The sequence below is a fragment of the Cryptosporidium sp. chipmunk genotype I genome (genome assembly GCF_004936735.1).
Source record: "Cryptosporidium sp. chipmunk genotype I strain 37763 chromosome Unknown contig_2, whole genome shotgun sequence".
Classification (NCBI taxonomy): Eukaryota; Apicomplexa; class Conoidasida; order Eucoccidiorida; family Cryptosporidiidae; genus Cryptosporidium; species Cryptosporidium sp. chipmunk genotype I.
Genome location: NW_027125624.1, coordinates 423,132 through 447,026, shown reverse-complemented (window position 1 = coordinate 447,026; position 23,895 = coordinate 423,132). Strand labels below are relative to the sequence as shown.

Sequence of the window (23,895 nt, the reverse complement as noted above, 5' to 3'; positions counted from 1 at the left end):
AGAGGGTATCAATTAAATATTTTCTTATTGGTTTTGTCTTTGTATTCTTCTTCGTACTCCTCTTCCTTTATACAATTAATACTTGTTTATATTGATCAAGTATAGTCACAGAAATACATATATGTTATATGTGGTTTATGTAATATATATGCCTTAAGTCAACAGATCAATTGTTAAAGCAACAATACCACATCCCTTTCAATAACTATACTTAAGAAGTAAAGCAACACTTTCTGGATTTTGAGAATATTTGATTCATCTTACGAATTGAATTGTGTTCTATTTATTACTGTGAAGGTTTTGATTCCATTAACTATGTTCCTACGTATTTGCTTATTTGTCCTTCTAATGATTGGTTTATTTAATGCCAACTATTCTTTTATTACAAGTCTATGCAAGAAAAATGAGTATCAATACACTCTAGTTTTAGAAAGTATTTCAATTTTGAAAATTAGAGCTTCCATTCCTTCCTCGGAATTTTGTCCAAAATGTGGATCCAGAATCTACAGAACAAAGTGTCTCTGTTCTTCAATCGGAGATTTATCAGGAAGCCCAGGTCCTAGCAGTCGAGCTGACGATAAAGATTTTGGAAGAAGAGGGTCGAAATCTAAAAAAGCTAAACATAGATTATCAAAGGGACTGATTACTAGTACCACTACTCATCATCCATTATCTAGATTACAAGATCCTGTTACGAGATCACGACTAATTTCCGAAAAAAATACCGAAATCCAGACTTTTAAGAACACTATCCGTGAAATTAAGGCCTCTATTGATGTTATGCTCCTAATGATAATTTCAGATTGTGCTATAATATTTACCCGCCAATTCTCAAGGTTAGATTCTGATGAATTGAAGGAAGCACTTCTTGAAGTTTTAACAGATTTTGCAGGTATGAGATTTCTTGAATCCCATATAACGTTCTTATTGACTAAAGAAGAACTATATAGAAAAGTAGGTAGCAATGCTCTATCTATTGAGGATCTAGAAGCCATACTTGAATCTTGTTTAAATCAGTCCTATACACTAATCAATAATCTTGCATCTATGTATGATAAAAAAGCTAAAATTAAGGAATTAAAACAAGAAATAGAGATTTTAAAGACTCAATTTAACTAAAAAGATGCAGTTTTATTACTTGTAACTATATGTATACGATGATGGAAAAATGGAATTATTGTCCATTCTAAGATCCTTTCTCTCAAGTACTGTGTACAATGGTGACTGGCTAACTTCATTATTATTATTGTTATTATTATTATTATTTCTGCCCTTAATACTATTAGCCTGATTGTGGGTGAATAAGAAAGGATTAATAACAGAAATAGATGTGTTGTTATCTTCTCCTTGAGGATTTTCAACTGAATACGAATAGTTATTACTGCTACCAGCTCCTATAATACTGGAAACTTCATGAGCACTATTATTACTATTGCTATTAATACTTGTGTTTTTGGCAAGAATTCCAGTACCATGGCTTTGTGCTTCTGTAAGTTCATCTTGTTGATTATCATCAGAATTTTCAAGATCATCAAGTTGGTCATATTCTATTTCTCCCCAGTAATCAAAAGCAGATGAATACAGGGAGGAATTGTTCTTGGAGTTATTGGAATCATCATCTTCAATGGGAGGTAATAGACCCCAAATAGGCTTTCCATGATCATCAAGAGGAGGCTTCCCCCACTCTCCCGGTCTAAATCCAAATTCACAGCCATTAGGAATTTGAGAATTAACTCCTGGTACTCTTAAATAAGGGTATGAAGGCGGAGGTCCATACTTTTGCATTCTAACCAACCAAGGAGGAGGCCAATTAGGTTGCATTCCTAAAGCATCTTTAAGACGCTGAGAGAGTTTACCAGGTCGTATATTTTTGAATTTGAATTCAAACTCTTTTCCCTCATAATACAAATCCCCGAATTGTGTTAAATATGGTTTGGTTGAATGTATAAAGAAAGCATCGTGCAGAACTTGATAATCAATATCCATTCTATTAAGTTTTGGACGTATCTTCCTTCTTTGTTTTTGCTTCATAGTCATCTTACTTTCTTCTTCCAATATTAAAGCTCTAATTTCTGCAATTTTAGTTTCTTCAATAAAATGTGGAAGCTTATATGGAGGCCTTTCTAACCCTTTTTTTCCTTGTAAGTATCTTCTTTTAGAATTCCAATGATGAGGAATTCTTACTGATCCTTGACAACTTTTTAAATATACAAGAAACTCTGGATCTTCAGCTGTAGTATCCCAAATTTCAACTAATTCTGGATGATTTGTTTTTTCTTTTAACTCCTTAACCGTCATTTTACCAATTACTCCATTGTTTCTACTCTTCATTTCTTGCAAAAATTCATGTCTTCTCTTTTTTTCCATCTCCTCCCTCTCCTCATCCTCATCCTCCTCTTCTTCCATTAATAGTTTCATACTTATTCCTTCATTACCGTCATGAATATTATCAAGGGACTTTTTGTTCTCTTCGTTTTCCTCTTCATATGTCTCCTTTTTCTCAGTATCATTCTCAGTTTCTTCCAAGAAGTTTTGGTGATCCAGGCCAATTAAAAGTTTGCAAGACTCTCCAAACAACCTTTTCAGTTCCTCATTTTCTTGTATTTTAAAAACTATCAATTCTTCTTTATCTTTAAAATCATCCACTGAATTTTTCTCATCTTTATTTAATAAATCAATACATTGATTTTCAACTTGTCGTATTCTTCTTTTCTTTCTATTTTCTTTATTTCTTTGCTTTTTTAGTCTATTCTGTAATTTTTTATATTCAGATCTTTTCTTATTCTTATTTCCAGAATATTCTTGACTTTGATTTACCTCCAAAACCTGTCCTTCTATTATTCCCTTCATTCCATTCTCTTCCTTATCTATTCCCTGTATCTTCCTTAAATTTAATGGTTCTTCCATATCTTCTTATTCATGAATATATAAACTATTCCATTCCTATTCTTATCAAAAAACCATTTTTTCAATTATATTAATATTATTTAGTTTTGACTTTTTCCCCGCCAAAAGTTGTATTAATTAATATTTACATACGGCAGAAAAATAATAAATAGAAGAAAATAGATTTAATTTAGAGATAATTACAAAAAACATTTACAATTAAAAAAATATCTTTTTTACTTTTTTCCTTCTCTTTTTTTCTACTTCTCATTCCGAGAGAGTCATTTGTATGTTTTTTTCATCCCCGCTCCCACTAACTTTTTATTCCAATGCTTTTTCTACAAGTGCTTTTTCTCCCAATATTTTCTCCCACAGATTTTTCTGCAAACAAGTTTTTTTCTATTCCAAAAAATTTATCAATCGATTTTTTTTATTTATTTAATCCTCGATGCGACCTTATATATTACATGGCTTCACAATATGGCAAAAATAAAAATAAACACTTGACCGCCGGCGCCATGTGCACGTGATGCACTTTTTGACTGTGGGGAATTGCAATACCGGTATAGAAGAGAAGAAGAAAAGAGAAAGAAATTTGTCAATAAAAACAACAAATAGGTAGAGAAATAAACGAATTAAACATAAAGATAATAGTATTTACTGGAGTGGAAAAGAAGCAACAAGGAAGAAAGAACGAGGAAAAGAAAGAAATAACTCATTTTACTTGTTAAATTCATTAATTCAATTTTTACCAAAAGTTAACCAGATGAAACCCGAGCAAATTTAAAGCAAGTAAAAAATTTTTAAAATTTATAGATATGATTCGAATGAAGTTTGTTGCTCTGTTTCTCCATTCCCTGGTACTGGTATGTATATTCTGTTACATTATTACTGAATTAAATAACGACAACCAACACCAAAAGAAGCCTGAAAGACAAATAATCAAACACGTGCTACTTCAAGCAGAGCATGTTAAACTAACTCAAGAAAATAATAACTCCAACCTCTTTTTTGCTTTAGAAAAGATTCCTGGAGAAAGTGAGAAACAAACCGAATACAAAAATCAAAGATTTGTTAATCAAAACATTTTTCAGACATTCAATCATTTACCTGAAATTATTAAAGCATTTCAAAATCATCATAAAACTAATTTTTTAAAATCATGTCAAGATTACTGGAAAAAAAGTGTCAAGTCTTTAATATCGAAATACAAAACCAACCCCAATTCATCCAATCATTCAAAACCACTCAAATTAGGTCCTTCCCTACAAACAGAAGAAATTATAAAGTATTTAACAAGTACTACCATAAATGATGATAATACAATGATCAGACTACGGCTCAAATACGTCTTTGATCCAATAACCCGTAAAATCCTCAGCTTTGACCCAATTATTTCATGCATCCTAGATGATCGTATTCCTAAAGTAAGTCAACTAAAACAATTAAAGATCAGAGATATTAATCACACTATCAAATACATATTTAAAGCAATTCAAAAAACCAACCAAAAAGAAATTCAAAACAACAACAAAAATAACTCTATACAATATTATTATAATCATATAAGATATTTAGATTTGCTCATACATTATGATGATTGTCCTATCATCTGGAATTCTATGCCTTTTCATATTTACGAAAATGATACGCTTCATCTCGAAAAGTGTATCTTAAATTCTAAATTTTCCAAACAAATACAATTCCTACTTTCAAACTCAACAGAGATTCACCATGTGTTTTTCCAATCACAAAAACAATTTAATAATAAATATACTCTGTCAAATTTTTATTATAACAATAGCAGTACAAGTAATCAACCCTCCTTTTCTCATCCTTCTTCTACTCTTCCAAGTTATTTTCTTTCATTTAACCCAAATAAATACTATCATCATAGCCATAGCAATAGCAGCCAATCCATTCAGAACCTTAACCAAAATAATGGTACCATTTTTTCAAGTCTAATCAATCATCATCTCCCAACATATAAAATATGTGAATCAATCAACAATTTTGTTAAACAAGTCATTTCAAAAGCCTCTTCTCATATTCCAGAAATTATGTGTCATGGAACTATACAATGCTATATCCCTTGTTTTTTTGAAAATAAAAACCACATATTCCCTTCCATATTTGATAAATTAAAGAAAGGAAACATAACCAAACTATTCAACCATCTTCACTGTATTTGTAAATTTAACAATCCTAAAAACTCACCAAATTCTGGTGGGCTCATACTTTCAATATCATCACATCCAAACTCATGGGATTTTGCTTCTATTCCCTATGTTAATCATCTTGATAATAACGAACTTACTGCAAGATCTATTATTTCTAATTACCACCCAAATAATAAAGATTTATGGAATATTAAAAACAATAACCTATTCTTCATTGGAAGATATACTGATACTTCCAGACTTGATCTCTCTTGTAGTATCTACAATGAAATTTCCCATAATAATCAAAGTGAAAAAGTCTCAAACAATGTCTTTATATCTGATTCAAACAAAATTTCTTGTGAAAATAGAGCCAATTTACTTGAAAAACTTACATTATGTGACTCAAAATTCATTTGTAGAAAAGAATCAATATCCTTTCAAGATTGGATTGCCAAATCAATATCTAGTAAATTCTCCCTAGACGTATCTGGAGTCGGTCCTTGGTCTAATAGACTTAGAATGCTTATGCTCACCGGTAAGTTAAATATTATCCTCTTTTTCATTCATAAATAATAAAAAAAATCATTCTTTCTTTCAGGAACAATGATCTTCCAAAATATTAGATCCTACCATTCCAACCAATTCTATGATCATTTATTCAAAAAAAATAATCTCTTCTTCAAATTTAATAATGTCAGTGATATCTTGTCAAATGTAAGTAAAATTTAATCTTGTGGGGTCATCATTTTCTCAAGATTATTAAATAAGAGTAAAGTTTTAATAAGAACTGAAGATAAGTTGAGACGGAGTTGAAAAAAAACAAAAATTCTCCTTTAAACGATCATTCCATTCGCTTCAATATATTTTATAAAACAATCCAATCAAACCCCGATTTTATTAAATAGTAATATATCAAATATACCTTAAATGTTTTCTTATTAACTTCCTCCATTTAATAGGTTAACTCAATCTTAGAGAATCCCCAAATCTCAAGTAATATCTCAGAAATCATATCTAACTTTGCATTCAATTGCTTATCTGAAGAAGGAATCACTCATTACTTCAAAACACTACTTCTTGAGCTTGCATATTGGGACTTGGATTCATTATTTTCCTCCAATAATACCCAATATTCCTTTCCATTTAAAGTAAGTTCAGTCAAAAGATTATCTCTGTCTCTTTTATTACTTTTCATAATGATAATCCATATAACCTTATCTTTAAATCCACTCAGAACTTTACCGAGATCAAATTCTTTCCTAAAGATAACCTCAAAACTATCAGAAATAAGATTGAAACTTGTCTTGGTTAAATTATCTATTGGTTACTTTAAATATAACCTTTTGAATTAGAGATCATTGATTATATGTAATATAAACATTAAAGAATTGAGAATAATTATCATGAAAATCTTCTTGTTATCTTCCTTCACTTTTCAACCTTCTCATCCCCTATCTTACTGTCAAATATACTCACTGCATTTAAAAGATTCGAGCTCCTTAGCGTATTATTCACCTCAGATGTCGCCATACAATCTACTCCTTTATCACTACTTCCAAACGCTCCGCCTCCACTTAAACTGTTTATTGTATAATTCACTGCACTGCTGACCAATTTGTTATACTGAAATATATCTGACCAACCTTCACTTCCAATAGTATTACCGCTACTACTATTACCACTACTATCCCCTCCGATCACTAATTTGGAAGTAATATTATTAGTATTAGTATTCATAGCATCAGCACTAGTATTGGTATTAGTGGAGGATGGGGACGAAGACGAAAAAGATGATGATGGCGAAGATGAAGATGAAGATGAAGATGATGATGATGAAGATGAAGATGAAGATGAAGATGATGATGGTGAAGATGATGAAGATAAAGATGATGAAGATAAAGATGATGGCTGAGGCAATGATGAAGAAGATTGAGATGAAGGAGAAATTGATGATGATACCATAACTGAGGATTGCTGCTGAAGATCCTGATATTGATTAGAAGCTGATAAGGAAAGTGGTGGTGAAGATGGTAGCAATGATGCCACAGTTGAAGGAGTTGGAATACCGGAGGTACATGGAAGAACAGAACTTGATGTAGGAGTAGGAGTAGGAGTAGGAGTATGAGCAGGAGTAGGATTAGGAGTAGGATTAGGATTAGGAGTAGAAGGAGTAGGAGAAGGAGAAGATGATGATAGTGAAGGAACTCCTCCCACTAACACAGCTTTGCCATGCTCAAATGCTTGCTTTGTACCAGAAGAAAGTACTACAGCATTCCCTCCTCCTTTGTTCACCGTTCCCACATTCAACTCTGCTCCTGTATAACCATTCAAAACATTACCATGATTAGTTGATGTATTATTCAAAATAGTCTGTTTGGTTTCATCCATCCCCACTGACTTCAATTTCAAATCCTCAGGTCTCACTCCTAGTAATGGTCCATTCCCACCAGCTTGCTGTTGTTGCTTTTGTTGCTGCTTTATCCCATTGTTCAAATAGTTATTTATCTTAATACTATTATCGTTAATTGTATTCAAAGCCATCTGTAGTAGAGATGTTGCTGTTGTTGATGGTGAAACCGTACCAGTAGCTTCTAAACCTCCCCCTCCAATTCCCCCACCACCAACAACACCACCACTGCCACCTCCTCCTCCGCTTGCTACTCCTCCATTCATCATCAGTACATTCCCCATCAAACTTCCTCCTCCACTCAAAGCCATTATTCCTTGCCCCCCTGCTGTACCCTTAACAAACCCACCAACTCCAACTCCAGTAACTGATGAACCTACATGCCCACCTGTCAATACTCCAACAGGATTACCGCCACCATTAACATTAGATCCTCCAAACAATCCCTGAGCTATTTTGTTTAGTCCGCTCGCATCCTCATAATTCTCCATTTGAACAACGCTGCCACCTCCACCACTCATTGCAGATTTTGAGTGAATCACTCCTGGCGATATTCCTGACATGATTCTGTTACTCATTCCCATCCCAATTCCATGATTTCCCCCTACTCCACCATTCATAGAGTTATAAAAACTAATCGAAGATGCAGGATTCACAGATTTTAAGTCTGATAGTGAGTAATACTGATGGCCAGATCCACCACTTCCTCCTCCCAAACTCCCTCCTACGATTGGTATTGAAGAGGAATTTGAATTTGGACTTGAATTTGAATTTGAATTTGAATTTGAATTTGAAACTGAACTTGTACCTGCTCCCCCAGAGCTTGTAGTTGGCCCAACATTAGATACGGAATTTGAATTAGAAGTTGATGGTATTATTGATGATGCAGGTGTTGTTGATACTGGTGAAGAGCTTGAAGAAGAAGAAGAAGAAGAAGAAGATGATGATGATGATGATGGTGAAATTGCTGGTAGAGATGTAGGTAGTGATGATGAACCTGTAGAAGCAACTGCTACTGCCGCCACTGCCGCTGCTGCTGCCGCATTAGTGCTTCCTCCAATTATTCCCAATCCACCCATGCTTGCCCCACTCATTGTATCATCATATATCATCCCTACATATCCACCTCCAGTTCCTACACCCCCACTCACACCCACTCTTGATAGACCCAACTTCTCTACTAAATTACCGCCACCAACCATTCCTGAATCGCTACCACCTATTCCTCCTCCATATGGCGAAAATAATGAATTATGGTTAATTAACGCCTTATTTTCTATTGAACTCATAAAATCGTTATTACCTATTAAAGGATGAATATGGCTCATATTCCCTAAACCACCGACATCTCCCCCCACATTGCTCCCTCCTCCAATCTTAATGCTGTTCATCCCCATTAAAGTGTTGCCAGCACCTCCTTTATTGATACTCAGTCCACTACTAATACTGCTACCACCAACACCAACACCTCCCCCAGTAATGCCATTACCAACATTACTTCCTCCCTTATTTCCGTTGTTGCCTCCACCAACATTGCAATTACTGTTATTACCACTGCCATTGCTCCCTATTTTTGTACCTGACAAATTATCCAACATTAATCCCTCATTTTCACCACTTCCTATTGATCCTCCAATTCCACCCAAAGAAGCTCCCTCATGGCCGTCATCATAATCACAAAGCATTTCTCCTCTCTGTGATTTCAAAATACCCCCAAACTTTGGTCTCCCAACATTATTCAGACTTCTTCCTGAAACCACATTCGACAAATATATACCATTCATACTTTTTAAAGATGATAATTCATCCATGTTAGAACGAATATATTGCATTGACTTCTTGCTTGGAAGCTGGCCAATACTCTGTAACTCACTTTGCTTTGCCTTCAAAAATGCTATTGCTTCACTCCTTGCTACATCAAAGCCATATATTTTAGAGTTAAAAGTCTTGCTTCTACGTCTCTGGCCTTCAGTCCAAAATGCCAACCAACTCTGCATCCTCTTATTCCAAGACACACCTTTATAACCACTTTTATATTGATCGCCTGCCTGACTTACCCCCAATCCTCCGCTCGGCTTTGCTTGACCCCCACCTTCTCCCTGGGTGTGAGAGTGGTTGTGGTGGTGATGGTGGTGACTATTCACTCCCCCACCTCCACTACCTCCATTATTCTTCTTTATAAAAAATATACCGTTTTGGGTTCCACTAAACAATGATCCTCCACTGCCACTTCCCATACTAACACCACTCCCCAACTCATTATTAGCCCTAGAGGCTCCACTTAAGCTGGCATTGGGTTCATCTTGTTGATTTAAATCTGCCTCATCATCAACCATCTCCTCCTCAACATCAATTTCAACATCCAAATCTAAATCTGGATCCACTCCAGCACTGTGGTGAATACTTCTAGTTGGAGTGGTTGATATTGTTGAAGCATTTATACTTCCAAATTGTCTATAAGAATGGTTTATTGGAGGTGGTGGAGTTACTATATGGCTGCTATCCTGACCTGAACATGGTGTTCCCATTCCATTATTATTACTACCAGAGCCTCCACTACTCCACTTAAGGGAAGATTTTACTACTGCTGAACAAGAACCTCCTGTAACTCCATTACCACTAGTAGCTATTGCCGTCTCCAGTTCCAAATCATCTTTCAACATACGCTTTGACCTCTTTGGAGATAATCCTATACTTAAATCATCTGAGTTTTTTAATAACTCATTTTTATTTCCCCCAAAGCCATTATTCATTGTAATTACCGAAGATTCTAAACCCAGACCTCCCATCATTTCATTTTTACTTCGCTCAATCACTCCTACAACCACTAATCCTCCGCCACCACCACCATCCAGATCTTTTGAATCAACTGAATTTCCATCCTTTCCTTCTGAATTCATTAGGCATTCCATGCCATTTGACCATTGATCTTGTCCTATTATTGGATGCATTGTCTCGACACTTGCTTGTTTTATTCCACTAGTTTCCTGGGACTTTATTGACTCTATCTTCATTTTTGATGGCATTTCATTCCAAAACCCTGTATCTAATAGCTTGTATTTTGACGATTCCATGTTTTCTCCAATTATATTTCAAAAGTCTAATTCAATTTCTTTCGATATTTATATACATGTACACATTATATATACATACATATATATGTATAAATATACATATACATTTATATGTATAAATACATATAATTAGTAACAATAAGCACTTCCAAGTAGCCAAATTACTCTTTTGCTTCTTTTAACATATGTTTATATATATCATGTGATTGTTCTCATGTGCCTTGGAATCTTTTAACCCTCAGCTTTATCCTGGATTCAATATTGTTAATTTTTTTGTTCAAACCTGTTTATTAACTATTCCAATGATATATAGCCTTATTCAGTCATATATATACCATCAAAACTTTACTTTTATTCCCAACTTATACAATTATTCCCATGTAATATAACCTTAATACTTGATTTTGCTTTTTATTTCCAACTTTTTTTAATTCGTCCCTTTTTTCTCTTATAACTCTCTAGTACATGTAAAATCTAACAAGTAAGAAGTTTCTCCTCTATTTTTTTCTACTTGCAAAAATTTTACTGAAAAAATATTATTCTCATGCCATGTCCGTTTATAGTCTAGATCTACCATTATAAATTAATTAAACTCGAAAACGAGAGCTTTCTACTCATCCATATAAACTGCCACTGAAATATTGAAAAAACTGTAGAAAATGATGTTATTATATTCACCACACATGGGCACAGTATTATGTTCAATACCTTATTGACTGCTTTTATTATTGCTATATTTGTATTTAAAAGCTCGATTTCATTAGGTAAATATAGATACCTAAGTAGCCCGCCCAAAATAAAAATTACATTTAATAATATCACCATTGCGTTAGCCTTGTAAATTCTTAAAACTTTTGCCCAAATCTTCTGTGACTTCTGCTCATCTTTTTCATTTCTGAAGCACGGTATTGTGTTAAAGCACACCAGGATTGCTACAATAACCAGTAGAAAAGATATAATGCTCAGATAAGAATTGATGATAAAACTTGCTTGATAGAATAAGCTTATCCAGGGATTCAGCATATTGATAATTGTGTCAAACAGAAAATTGATTAACATTGTGTTGATGTGTTCCCTCACCAGAATGTTTTGTGTGTTGTCAATTATGCTTGAAATGAGTTGCTTCCAGTTGATAGAGTCTGAAACTTGTTTATTATTATTACTATTTGAAATACTGTTGATGAGACCGGTAGTTGATATAATAGGATAACTATTAGGTTTATTTGGAGATATGGCTTCAGAAAGTTGATCAACTTTTTGAGAAGAATCGATGAAGCTGCCGATTTCTTCAGTAATATAAGTATACTGAATCATGATTTGCCTAGTAGTTTTCTTCAATAAAAGTATTAATTGGTTCAGATAACTTGTCTGAAAGTCCTCTATTTTATTTTCTTTAGCTAGATTTTGATAATATTTGTGATTTAGTCGAATTATATCTAGCTTTGAATAAATCTCATCGATTTGTGTTATATGTTGTCTTATAAGTCGTATTTTTTCTTGGTCAATATCACTTTGAACGTAGAAATCTTTGCTTTCAAACTCCCAATCGCATAGTTTTCCAAGGGAAACTAACTCATTATCTTCAATCCCAAAGGTAGGGATTAACTGATAGCAAGCAATTACCTCAAAGAATGGGCCTTGTTTATCTGAATCAGTTTTATCCCCAATTCTAAATTTATTAAAAGGATGATCATTCTCTGTACTTTTTTCTAGATCTTTAGCCATATTAGAACTTTCTACGCCATAAATGCACTTATAATAAACAAAAGCCAAAAAATCCTTATAGTATTTAGACTCTCCAGCTGTATAAGATCCACTACTTTTATTTAATTCGTGATATAAACGACCAAATTCCCAAAGTCGCCTGATATTTACATTCCTCTTACACTCACTGTCACTAAAATCCAAGTCTAGTGACATATCCAATAACCTATTTAGATAATCCTCTCCCGTTTCTCTTTGAAAGTTTTTCCCTTTAAAAAAATTTGACAGCTCACCTTCTAAATCTTCTCCAAGTCTTACCAGAATTACGTAATCTTCTAAAGCTTTCATATTGTTTGTCCTTTCAGAAATGGTTCTATAGAGCTCCTTCTTCCATAGATTATTGCTCAGATTATGTTCCATAATAAATATGGATGAATCACTAGTACTATTGAATTTTTGTTCCTCAAATTCTGTAGAAATGCAATCGCTTGGCAAATCCCATGGATTTAGAAGCATTATAAGATATTTACAGCTCTTTTCATTTTCGGTAGATAATAAATTTTCATTATTCATGTGAGAAAGATCTCCCCAATTCAAAAGTCTCTGGGTGTTTCCCTGTTTGATTATTGGAAGTAAACTTGTTAATTTGGAGACCAGTTTGGGCCTCTCCAAACAATTACTCCAAAAATATCCACATAAGTACTTAATATAAGCATGTATATATCTCCCTACATATCTGGAATTATTGTTTTTGCTATAAGTTAAGCCTCTAATATATATGTAGTATGAAATCAGTAATAAAATTATCATTAATACCACTTTCTTCTGCCTTTTTGAACATTTGATGAATTTCATCTATCTTAATTCATTATATTCCACTTCTGAAAGTTATTGTATTGCTTGATATTTATGTGTGTATTCGTGTATATTTGAATCTTAACAAATTGTTCTTTTCAACTCAATCATTAACTTGAAAATTATGCAACTCTCAGCTATTACATATCTTTATATTAATTTCCCTTCGGCGTGTCCTCCTTTATATTATTTTTTTTATTATTTTATGTCAGTTTGTAATTTGTGTGGGATTAAATTTTTTTTTTTCCTCCCTTATTACGTGGTTAAAAAAAATACTTTCAATGTATGCATGTACATGTTGGCGCCTGTTTTTTTATTTTTAATAAGTGACATCAATTAATACCGGCATGCATGCAAAGCTCAAAAGTAGTCAGATTTGGTTAACCACACTACTAATCATAGCAATAATTTGTGAAATTGAGTGTACAGTGAATTTTTTGGGTTTTTTTGAAAATTTTGTGGAAGATTTAAGACAAGATATATTAATTACTGACCAATGTACTAGTAGGAAAGAAGAGAAATTAAAATGTTACTGGATTATTCTAGAGAATGAGTTAATTCATTTATTGAGGGCAGCTAAGAGTGACAATAATGGTATACTTGGCTTTAATCGTAGTACTAAGACTATCATTTTCTTAAGAAAATTAATCGATTTGATTAAAAAAAACTCAAAATCAAAAACAAGAGAGAGATTTATAGCATATCAAGGTCACCCATATTTGAATAACTCAATAATTGATGGCTATGAAATTAAGTGGTATAATCACTATGAGCTCGATGATATAGAGAGGACTGTAGATCAACTTTCAAAAATAAATCTAGGAGATTATGGTATAATGAACTTCAGAAACCAAAGTAGTAAATTTGAAAAGAATTCAAAAAATCTTACTATTAAACTAGTTATTTTGTCCATTTTTTACAGACAGTATTCCATTGATCAATTAGCTTATAGGAAAATAACTGAGAATAAAAATACAATTAACAATTATATCCAATATTTATCAAAATTTTCTAACAGAGAAATTGCTTTACTAAAAAAAGATATAGAGAGTTTAATAAAAAACTCGGAAGTTACTATGGGAAATAAGAAAAACAGCCTAAAGAGGAAATTTAAATTCACTTTGGAAAATATTCAATCAGAATTAACATCTTGTATTGAAAAAGCAAGTAACTCATTTGATAATATAAGAAAGAAATTATATTCACGAATTTTAGAATATTATTTATTGGTAATAATACTAGTAAAATTGTTCTTTATATTTTCAAGAAAACTTTTATCAATGATTTTACTTTTAAATCACATACTAATATATATATTGGATAATTTTGAAGACTACTTATTTATGTTAATAAGTCTACAGTTTACATTTGAAATGGTTTTCACGTTGATTCAAGAAGCCATGCCTCAAATATTGGTAATATCAGGTTGATTTTTTTTAACCAAAAATCACAAGAAATCCAAAAAATAAATACATTGATTTTAAAAAACACTCAAATTGAAACTTTTATGAGTTAATAAACCATTATCAAGTCAAGTCTTCTTGAGTTGTCGAGAAATCAACTTCCGTTTTCTACTATCACGACTACTCAAAGTAAGAGGATTTCTGCAGCCTTTGCCTCCCTCCCAGAATCTTCCAGATGCATTACCTGACTTACCTGTCAGATTAGCACGGCAATATCTACAACTTTCGGAGAACCCTTGTTCTCTACTACAAAATCCACAAATCATTTGTTTTGCCCATTCAAACTTGTGGTCAGGATTATCTTTATCATGACACTCATGGCACGGATAAGCTTTATTACAACAGGGAAACCTATTCCAACGATTTGATTTCTTATAATGTGAACAAGTTCCATTTGAAGGGAGAGGGGTTCCAACAGCTGTTGGAAGCTTTGAATCCTTAACCTTTTTTTTGAACTTTTTCATATTATTCAACTCAGCAAGTAAAAAGTCTGTGCTTTTATCAACGTTAAATATTTCATCTCCAAGAATTAAACTATCTGCCTTAATTTTCAGCTCTTTAAAGCAATATCTACAGTTCACTGAATATTGCTTTCCCACAAAGAATTCCCTAATCTTCAGGAAATTACTACAATTTGAGCATGAAACAAGGATATCTGAAGGTAAAATATCCCTCAGAGAGCATTCAGAAAATTCAATCTTTCCAATTCTTATATCATTGGAGTGGCATATTAGTGGTGAAAAGTGTATGGAATGTTTTAAACTACACTTCTTACAGTTTTGGGAGTTTCCTAACACCAAATTATCCAAGAAAGTCAATTCTTTCGTTCCTTCCTGGCTATTTGAACTCAAATCTTGGTTGCTTGGAATACTTATTGGTTTATAATCATTCACCTCATTACATCTTAAGCAATAAATTTGAAGCCTCAAAATTGCAATAAAAATTAAATCAATCGAAAAAATCTCCAAACCATTAATAAGCAAATTCTCAAAGTTTGTCAAATTCAGTTTGCTAAATTCTCCCACTGGTGTTGTATCATTACCAGCTTTTTCTAAATAAAGCAGTTCATCATCAGCCTTTAATTTATTTGTGGCATATTGCTCATCGTGTTCCTCCCCCATTGTGGGCTTCCTCTCTGGCTGCTTATTGACCACTAATGACCTGCAATACTTGTATCTATCAATACACTGTTTAACAGTCTTTCCATTACCAACATGATTGGCAATTTCTATCCACTTCTTGTTTACATCCTTCGTGTACTTGTAATAGCAAATCGCCTCTTCCAAAAGCTTTTGTTCCCCAGGGGTCCAGTTCAAGAGAATAAATTCATTAATAGATTCTACTGAAGGAAGTCCATTTAAAACCAGCTCTGAAAGATTCCTATCAAATGACTTAAGAGCTTCATAAATTGGACTTAAAGACAAAGAAGATTTTGAAATGCATTCCTGGAAAACTTCGTTAAATTTTGAACTCACATACTGGTATTCTGGTGTATCAAAAACCACCTGTTCGATATTTTCTTTTGGATATCCTGAAGGAATGGTTATGTGTATTAAAATTGGAAATTTTTCAGGAGAGGAAGATTCTGTTCTAGACTCTTGCATATTATATTCACTCAATTTTAAAAAAGGGAAATCTGGGTCGCTTGGTTGGTATGTGAAAGACAGCTTTATTGATGTTTTCCTGAAAGAATCATCATCCTTCATGGTCTTCCTTTCCTCAGTTGGTTTGTCGTTCTCATCTTCATCACAGAGTAACTCTTCTGCAATAATATTAGCGCCGTAAAGCTTATTGAGTCTGGAAAACTCATTCCTCCAACTGTACTTTGGTTTAGTTGCCATAAAATTACCTCGGTTGCTTTTATTGTACTCAGATCTTCCCCCTTCAATTACATTGGAATTGTCTCTTTTGGGATTTGCCTTCTTGTCCCCGTAATTACGGAAGTTTCTTTGTCCTTTTGGATTTCGGCCATTCCTTGGCTTAGCCTTGCTTCCTTTGGAATTTGCTCTTTCTGAAGTTGAAACAACTAATTCTGGTCCTCCTACCTCTAAAACCCTTTTTGGTGCAGAATTCACTGACGCTATTGGCGTTGAAATCACTGATTCTGATCCTCCTCCCTCTGACACTCCTCCTGGTGCTGAAGTCACTAATGTATCTGGGTTATGGTTTCCACGCCCTCCTGGCTTCCTGAACTTCCGTCTGCTAAATTGCCTTTTCTTCTTCCCGCCTTCATAGTCATGATATTCCCTGGAAATTTTTGCAATTACCGTATTCGTAGATGATAATGAAGAGTCTGAGCTTTCACCAATCATTTTTCTTGAGAACCCTTTAATATATCAAGCTGTAGTAGTAGTTCTTGAAGAATTCAACAGTTCTAAAGTTAGTGATTTATCAAACTACTGAAATCTACCTGGGCTCGTCAAGGTTGGTTGTACATAGATTGATTGGTCTGTAATCACAAGCAATCCAGCAACGAAATCTGTCCAAGAAAAAGAGACACCAGACTTTACTCTATCTCAAACTAAAAAGAACCAAGTAATGGCAAAAGTTCTTACCCTTTATTCAAGCAAAAAAACTTTTTGAATTTCTTTGCAAGCAGTAAAAAACAAATGAACCCGCCAAAATCCCTGCAGGAATCTAAAAAGCCGAAGGGACCCATTAATGTAGAAATAACATTACAAACGAGCAATGGAACTAAAAACATTAATTTATAACAGCTATTTAGAAGTTTGAGTAAGTTTTAAGTTCTTGGAAGTAACTGAGCCTAATTCCTCGGATTCTTTACGCCCACGGAATAAGCTTGGTCGGAGTTGGAGTTCAGGGCACTCTTTGACTCGAGAATATAAAGAAGGCAGTAGGCCTGAATGTCCTCCTCGAGGATATCGTCTACTAAAGTGACTATGTCATCATCAAATTTAAACCACCCATTGAACTCCTTCTTAAAAACGTAGGAGATATAATGGCCTTGGAAAAGAGTGCTTCCATTGTGTTGAAGCACAGCTACTAATTTGAAGTGTCCAATCTCTGTCAGGGATTTGAGGATTATTCCTGCTGTTTTAAAGGATACAATCCAATTACACTTCTCTCCGTTGTTATTGAACCTCTTTAAAGTCACAAGCAACACATTTGGGAACTGCGAAATGTTTATACACCTTGTTGCATTCACAATATTCTTACAATGGGAACAATTATAATTTGGCTCATCATTTTCATGAAAAAGATTCTGCTGCTCAAAGAACTTCCTGAAACAAGACCCGATTGAAATTTTCTCGTAATCATCCGAAACCTCTGGAAGAGCCAAAGTTATATCCCAAAAAGGATCGAAAGTATCGCTATGGCTTCCACAGTTCTCGCAAGTTATTCTACTTCTGAATTGTCCACATATTGTATTATTTAATATTGAATTGTTTCTCATCATATGGTTATTCCAAAAAACATTTCCTGGTCGAGTTGATTTCTTGCTCAACTTCTCAAGGTCTTCGTTCGACAGCTTTGGAGCATTACATGGTCTAATCGTCCCATCATGAATTATTTCCAAAATATACATAATGAATTCGTGCGCGTCCTGCTGATGCTGATTAAAGAGATCCGGGTTCTGCTGTCTAAGCTGTTTAAAAAGCTGGTAGGGAGAAATCGCATCCGTCGTTCTGCTTGGCTTCCCCAGCTGAATCAAAATTGATATCAATGACCTACAAACCTCCTCTGAGGAGCTTTTATTAAGTTTTGAACCTCCAAAATTCTCTTCCGTAAAGATCCCCATCGCCGATATAAACTGCAGCCCAGCATTCATATAACATGTATTCCCAAAATTCTTTATTCCTATTGGACTACTCATACTTTCAGCCCCGTTCCTATTCGTATTAACCGTTTCTGATGATACTGATGACGAAGATGAGGGAACTGAATTCCCCATATTACTCTATTTGTGCATATATCAATATTAATATTAATATATATATATATATATATATATACATATACATATATATATTTATTTTTTTATTCACTGACTAAAACTCTATGTATCCCTGTCCTTCCTCCTCACAAATCTACCCTGCTTAACACTTCTTACTGTTCAGGCTTCTATAATTAATTCCTTTTCCTTCCTGTACCCTCTTCTTGCATATGATTCCCCACCCTGGCCCTCCTTTTCCTTTCTCTTCTTCTCTGAAGTCCCTCCACAGCCTTTTCCCGTCAATCTATTCCACCAGAATTTAAACTAAGGCTCTTTCTTATTAATATTTACAGCTTTTCCCCCTTCTTTTCTTTATTTTCCTCTACCTATTCTTTCTTCTATAAATTACATAAATCCGAGTTGGCGCCAAAACACGTTAGAGACAGATCCCCCTTTGGTTGTGTGTAAATTGTGTGGTGATTTCCAACTTTAATTCCTTCTCAAAGTACTTTTGTATCCTCTTTCCTCCTTTTATTCTAAATCACTTAGGCCAAAAGATCTCCATCTCTCCTTCATTATTCGTACTGTTTCCCATACCTTCCTCACCTCCCTTGGAATTCCCTCCCCACTCCACGCTCCTGCTAACGTTCCTGTTCTTGAACTAGAACTCCCCACGCACCTCCTAACCTCTCAATAATTCATGGGTTCTAAATATTTATCCCTCCTCCTTTTCCCCCACCTACCATTATCAGTACCTTCATTTTCAACCTCGCTCCCAACCCTTCCTTCTCCTCAGGGCCTGAAATCTAAATACACTGCTGTATGGCGCGCATTACCCCGCCAATTTAATAGTAAGTCGTGAACAAAAAGTAGTTACATGACGCTAATGAATACAGAGGATGAGTGTGTTGAAGGGTGCTTTAGCAGTGTTGATGAAGCGAGAGGTTCTGACGCTGGGAGAGTACCTGGAGCAAGAGAGGAAAATTAGAGGATGCGAGGAGGAAGGATTATACAAGGATTCTTCGGGGGAGCTGAGAAGGTTACTCGAAGGGACTTTAATACTGGAGGATCCTTTCATACCAAAGGGTCTAAAGGAGGGATTTCTTGGGCTAAGGGAACTCACGTTTAATTCCTCGGAGAATAGTCTTGATATTGGCGGAGGCAAAAGGAGGTTATTAGGCATAAACATAGAAAAATTACTTGAGTGGTCGTCAGTACTAGGTCAAAGCTACTTCAGCTCACTTAGAAGCCAGTGTGTATGCTCAGGAAAAAGATCCAGAAATGCCGAGTTCAATGAGACGTTACCCCCTTCCTCTAATACAGAGAAAATTAAGGATGTGATTCCAGACTCTGAAAAGGACTTTCTGATTTATCAAGTACATGACTTTGAGCTCCTGCTCCTCAAGCACTTCCCGAGAATTAAAGTCTCTCACTTAGGAAGTTTCTCTGGATCAAGAATCAACTTTGACCTTTTTAAGACCAAGAAACACTCATTCTGTAGTGCTGTTCCATTTAAGTTTCAGAACCTCCATGTTTGGAATATTCTACTTTCCAAAATAGGTCCCATTGAGATTCTCTTCCTGTTCGTTTGCTGCATCATCTTTAGAAGACTGGGGGATAACTCTGACAGCCTTATTCAACAGACCGGTAGAATGCTAACTAATGACTTCTTGGAAGAGCTCGCTAGACTCCGTGAGACAGAGTCAAAAAGAGCCAATTTGTCTTTGTCATCTTCTTCCTCCTCTTCTTCTACCTCCTCCTCTGAATCCTCTGTAACTCCGTTTCCTACAATTAAAGAAGAAAAGGAGGAACTGAAGCCTTGGAGTCAACCTCTGAGACCAGCCCACAAAAGATCAGGAGCAGCTTTAAATGACTCAAGACTCTCCAGAATCTATAAAATTGATATTCCATATCACTCGACGTTTCTGTATTGTGACCATTTCCCAAGAAGAGGAGGCCTTCCTTGCTTATCTATTCTACGATTTCTACCTCCAAACCTATTGGGAGCGAGAACTCTGCTTAGGTTTGTAATCCAAACCGACTATCTTTTCAAAGATCACGACAGACAGAGTCTGATTGGACTACTTGGAAGCTATGAAATGACTAAGTTCAACCGTGTTAGGTGTAAGTTGGCCTCTGTCATAATGGAAGAATTTCAGAAACTTCTGTTGAATATTAGAAATACGTCTCCAGTGGACTTTCTAGGTAAAATATGTCCAATAGAACCAATTAAAGATTCAGATCTACAAAACCTTAATAAGTTACCTATTCCTCATTTTGAAACAAGCTCTACTAAAGTAGTAAACTTTCTAAGATTATACTTGATTAAAGTTTTGCCAAAAAATATACTCGGTACCTTTAAAAACTTAAAGACTTTTATTAACAAGAAGGTTCCAATAATTGTGAATCTCCATATTAGAGAAACGTTCAAGATTCAACATGCAATGAATGGAATTGAGGTTTCAAATTGGATAAATAGGATCCTAGAAGAAAACAGCTATCAATTCAGTAAAGAATCAAAAGATTGCCCACTTTTTAATTCAAGATCTAAGAAGGTACCAACTGATACAAGATCTAGTATTAAAAAAAGTTTGATCAGCCTTGGAAAGACATATCTGGCTAGAAATATGTACTTTTTGACAGTATATTTGGTGATTCCAATATTAAGGAGACATTTTTACGCAACAGAAATTGAGGGAAGTAATAAGGTGAGGTATTTTAGACATCCAGTTTGGATAAAGATCGTGAGACAAGCTGATAAATGGTACCTGGAAAGTATATTAAGAGGGATTCAGCCAAAGAACTTGGTAAGTAACAATAAAATATGTTCAATTAAAGAAGTCTTAAAACTAATTGATAAGAATTCAGAGTTTTCTGAAAATATCCCAAAAATAAGATGGGTACCGAAATCTAAAGGCTTAAGACCATTACTTAATTTGTCAAAGGTGGGATCTGGTCAAATTCTTAAACAGATTCTTGAAAAAGAGCATTCTTGTGAGGGAAGGAGGAAAGTTGGTTTTTGCGATTGCAATTCAATTTGGATTGGAGGAGACCTTCCAACAAGCTGGATTAACAACAACTACTACTATAGCTATTTTAATAACAATTTTAATAGTGATAGCGGAAGCAGTAACAATAACAATGGTAATGTTATTAGTGGAACAGGAAGAAGCTTTGCATCGTTTGCAAGCCAAAGCAGTCAGATTCTGACTCCCTCGGGAGGAGGAGCAGGGATTTCTACTGTGAGAATTGGAATGGCTTCAGTATCATCGTTACCTACGAAGTCGGTAACAAAGGTGATGATGCGTCCCTCAAGTAACAGGATTGTGGATGCAAAACGTCCATCCACCAATAATATGTTGCTCTATCCTTCCAAAATTTTGAGGTCTTTTCTATTAAGAATGACAGGAAAGAATCATCTTGGTGCTTCTCTTGTACAGTTTGGAGATATTTACAAGATAATAAGAAATTGGTGGCTAAGGAACAGGAAAAACAGACTCCAGGTGAACAAGGACTTTGGTACGAATCAAGGAAGAAGAGTGTCTCATGGAAAGATTTATATCATCAAAGCAGACTTGGTGAACTGCTTTGAAAATATAAACAAGTCCAAGATTTTTGATTTTTTGGATCAGATTGATCTTCCAGAAGAGATTTCCCTTCTAAGCCTTTATTCAAGAACTCTGAGTAAAACTACAATTATTCCACCTTTTGAGAATATTACTAGAGACTTTTTCCAAGATGAGCTTGGGAGATCGAGCATTATTACTTCAAAAGGAAGGCTAAATATAGTACCTATTTTTGAAAAAGACCATGAAGACGACCGCGTAAAACCAGAAATCAAGAGGATTCAAGGGACAGACTTGGAGGAACCTTTCTCGAATCTCAAAAATTCATATATATCAAACAAGGATGTAAGTATTTTGGGACAAAAAAAAGCAGAGATATTCACTTTTTTGAACTCAAGACGTGTAATTAACTGGAAACTAATTAAGGAGATCATTAAAATCCACCTAAACACCAGCTTTGTTCGACTGAGGACTTGTTCAAAGTCCTCAAGACTTGCAAAAGCCAGACAACTTGGTGATTCTGGCAAATTTGGAAAGAGATTTCTGAGTCTATTTAAACAAGATTTTGGAATCCCACAAGGATCAAGCATTTCATACATCCTGTGCTGTCTCTACTACGGATTCCTGGATCTTAACCCCGAAATCCAGAGTCTTCTAGCACACTCCTTTCCTTCTTGTTCTTCCTACGACTCTTTTTCATTCCTGAATCCTACTAAACAAGAAAAAGTAACTCGCCTGACTCAAAACGATTTCCCTTCAAAACGTGATCATGATCTTGAGACGAAATTATCCCGTTACCCAGAATTCAAGGAAAATGAGATAAATATTTATAATACAAGTAAAAGAAGAAAGCTAGAAACATCACAATATAATAACGCTACAAGTATTTTACTGCAACCTTCCGAAGAGCTTAATAATATCAACGACCAGAATCACCAAATCCGTGTCAACCTCCAAAAATACGAACGGGAAAGTCCTTCTCAGAGCAATAAGCAAGAAAGCCTCTTATTGAGATGGGTAGATGATTTTCTTTTTCTCACATCCGATCTGGAGTCCGCCAGTAGGTTCTTAAAATTACTTTATATCCAAAAACTATGGGGATCAAACGTTTCCAAAGAAAAAATTAACTGCAATTTTCCTTGGATCGAGCACAATAACGAAATCATTATCCTTGAGGAGAATGGTGTTCCTTCTTCCTTTTCTTCCCCTTCTTCCTCCTCGTCCTCCCCCTCCCCTCCAGCAGAAATTCTGAAGAATCTAGTAGAAGTGGAAGATAATTCCGCCAAAAGAAGGGAAGATAAAAGAGAGGAAGAACAAACTATGAAAAAGGCCAAGATTGCCTTGAGACAGTTCCATAAACAAGTATTGTGGACAGGAATGAAGTTTTCTAGTGATCTTAACTATTTAAATTGCAAGATTTCCCCATGGAAGAATTTGGATTTCATTTGTGTTATGGATACTGTAACATTGACAACTAAGCACCAATTTACTAGTAATTATTCAACTTTTCACAGGTTTAAACCAATTATGATATCTGAAAACCTTCAAAAGTCAAATTACATGTGGTCTGTTTTGGGTATAAAGCTAATAAGATACTTTGATTTTAGGATCAAGAATGGATTGCTATATGACTGTAAAATTAATTCCATATTTACGGTAAGTTTGACAAATTAACCAAGTAAAAACTTTAATCCTTGTTGAAATACTGAATATCTCCATCCTCATAGGTTTACACGAATATAGTGATTGTTATGTATATTGGTATATTAAAACTACTTTCAACCTTTAAAAGAATCAAGAAAATACACCAAGGGTTTATTAATCCCAAATTCTTAGTCAAAGTTTTGGAGTGGATTTCAAACGCATGTTGCTACAATATTTAC

At 34.5% G+C, this 23,895-nt stretch overlaps 9 protein-coding genes across 9 annotated transcripts; 4 read left to right on the top strand and 5 right to left on the bottom strand.

Annotated features, from left to right (window-relative positions):
• Positions 1 to 348: 348 nt before the first annotated feature.
• On the top strand, positions 349 to 1,119 carry ELE39_001856 (uncharacterized protein; the record flags this gene model as incomplete). Its single annotated transcript, XM_067345579.1, has 1 exon — positions 349 to 1,119. The coding sequence occupies one exon, from the start codon at positions 349 to 351 to the stop codon at positions 1,117 to 1,119; it is 771 nt and encodes a 256-aa protein (XP_067199467.1).
• Positions 1,120 to 1,134: 15 nt separating this feature from the next.
• Positions 1,135 to 2,907, bottom strand: ELE39_001855 (Cus1p U2 snRNP; the record flags this gene model as incomplete). The annotated part of the gene is made up of 1 exon (XM_067345578.1): positions 1,135 to 2,907. The coding sequence occupies one exon, from the start codon at positions 2,905 to 2,907 to the stop codon at positions 1,135 to 1,137; it is 1,773 nt and encodes a 590-aa protein (XP_067199466.1).
• Positions 2,908 to 3,704: 797 nt separating this feature from the next.
• On the top strand, positions 3,705 to 5,777 carry ELE39_001854 (uncharacterized protein; the record flags this gene model as incomplete). Its single annotated transcript, XM_067345577.1, has 2 exons — positions 3,705 to 5,583; positions 5,647 to 5,777. The coding sequence occupies 2 exons, from the start codon at positions 3,705 to 3,707 to the stop codon at positions 5,775 to 5,777; spliced, it is 2,010 nt and encodes a 669-aa protein (XP_067199465.1).
• A 699-nt stretch (positions 5,778 to 6,476) lies between these two features.
• Positions 6,477 to 10,529, bottom strand: ELE39_001853 (apicomplexan specific protein; the record flags this gene model as incomplete). Its single annotated transcript, XM_067345576.1, has 1 exon — positions 6,477 to 10,529. One exon carries the CDS (start codon positions 10,527 to 10,529, stop codon positions 6,477 to 6,479), a length of 4,053 nt encoding a protein of 1,350 aa, XP_067199464.1.
• Positions 10,530 to 11,105: 576 nt separating this feature from the next.
• ELE39_001852 (uncharacterized protein) lies at positions 11,106 to 13,088 on the bottom strand (the record flags this gene model as incomplete). Its single annotated transcript, XM_067345575.1, has 1 exon — positions 11,106 to 13,088. The coding sequence occupies one exon, from the start codon at positions 13,086 to 13,088 to the stop codon at positions 11,106 to 11,108; it is 1,983 nt and encodes a 660-aa protein (XP_067199463.1).
• Positions 13,089 to 13,435: 347 nt separating this feature from the next.
• On the top strand, positions 13,436 to 14,518 carry ELE39_001851 (uncharacterized protein; the record flags this gene model as incomplete). Its single annotated transcript, XM_067345574.1, has 1 exon — positions 13,436 to 14,518. The coding sequence occupies one exon, from the start codon at positions 13,436 to 13,438 to the stop codon at positions 14,516 to 14,518; it is 1,083 nt and encodes a 360-aa protein (XP_067199462.1).
• A 101-nt stretch (positions 14,519 to 14,619) lies between these two features.
• Positions 14,620 to 16,863, bottom strand: ELE39_001850 (zinc finger protein; the record flags this gene model as incomplete). The annotated part of the gene is made up of 1 exon (XM_067345573.1): positions 14,620 to 16,863. The coding sequence occupies one exon, from the start codon at positions 16,861 to 16,863 to the stop codon at positions 14,620 to 14,622; it is 2,244 nt and encodes a 747-aa protein (XP_067199461.1).
• A 452-nt stretch (positions 16,864 to 17,315) lies between these two features.
• On the bottom strand, positions 17,316 to 18,464 carry ELE39_001849 (ubiquitin C-terminal hydrolase of the cysteine fold; the record flags this gene model as incomplete). The annotated part of the gene is made up of 1 exon (XM_067345572.1): positions 17,316 to 18,464. One exon carries the CDS (start codon positions 18,462 to 18,464, stop codon positions 17,316 to 17,318), a length of 1,149 nt encoding a protein of 382 aa, XP_067199460.1.
• Positions 18,465 to 19,378: 914 nt separating this feature from the next.
• On the top strand, positions 19,379 to 23,686 carry ELE39_001848 (telomerase reverse transcriptase; the record flags this gene model as incomplete). The annotated part of the gene is made up of 1 exon (XM_067345571.1): positions 19,379 to 23,686. One exon carries the CDS (start codon positions 19,379 to 19,381, stop codon positions 23,684 to 23,686), a length of 4,308 nt encoding a protein of 1,435 aa, XP_067199459.1.
• Between the last annotated feature and the right edge of the window lie 209 nt (positions 23,687 to 23,895).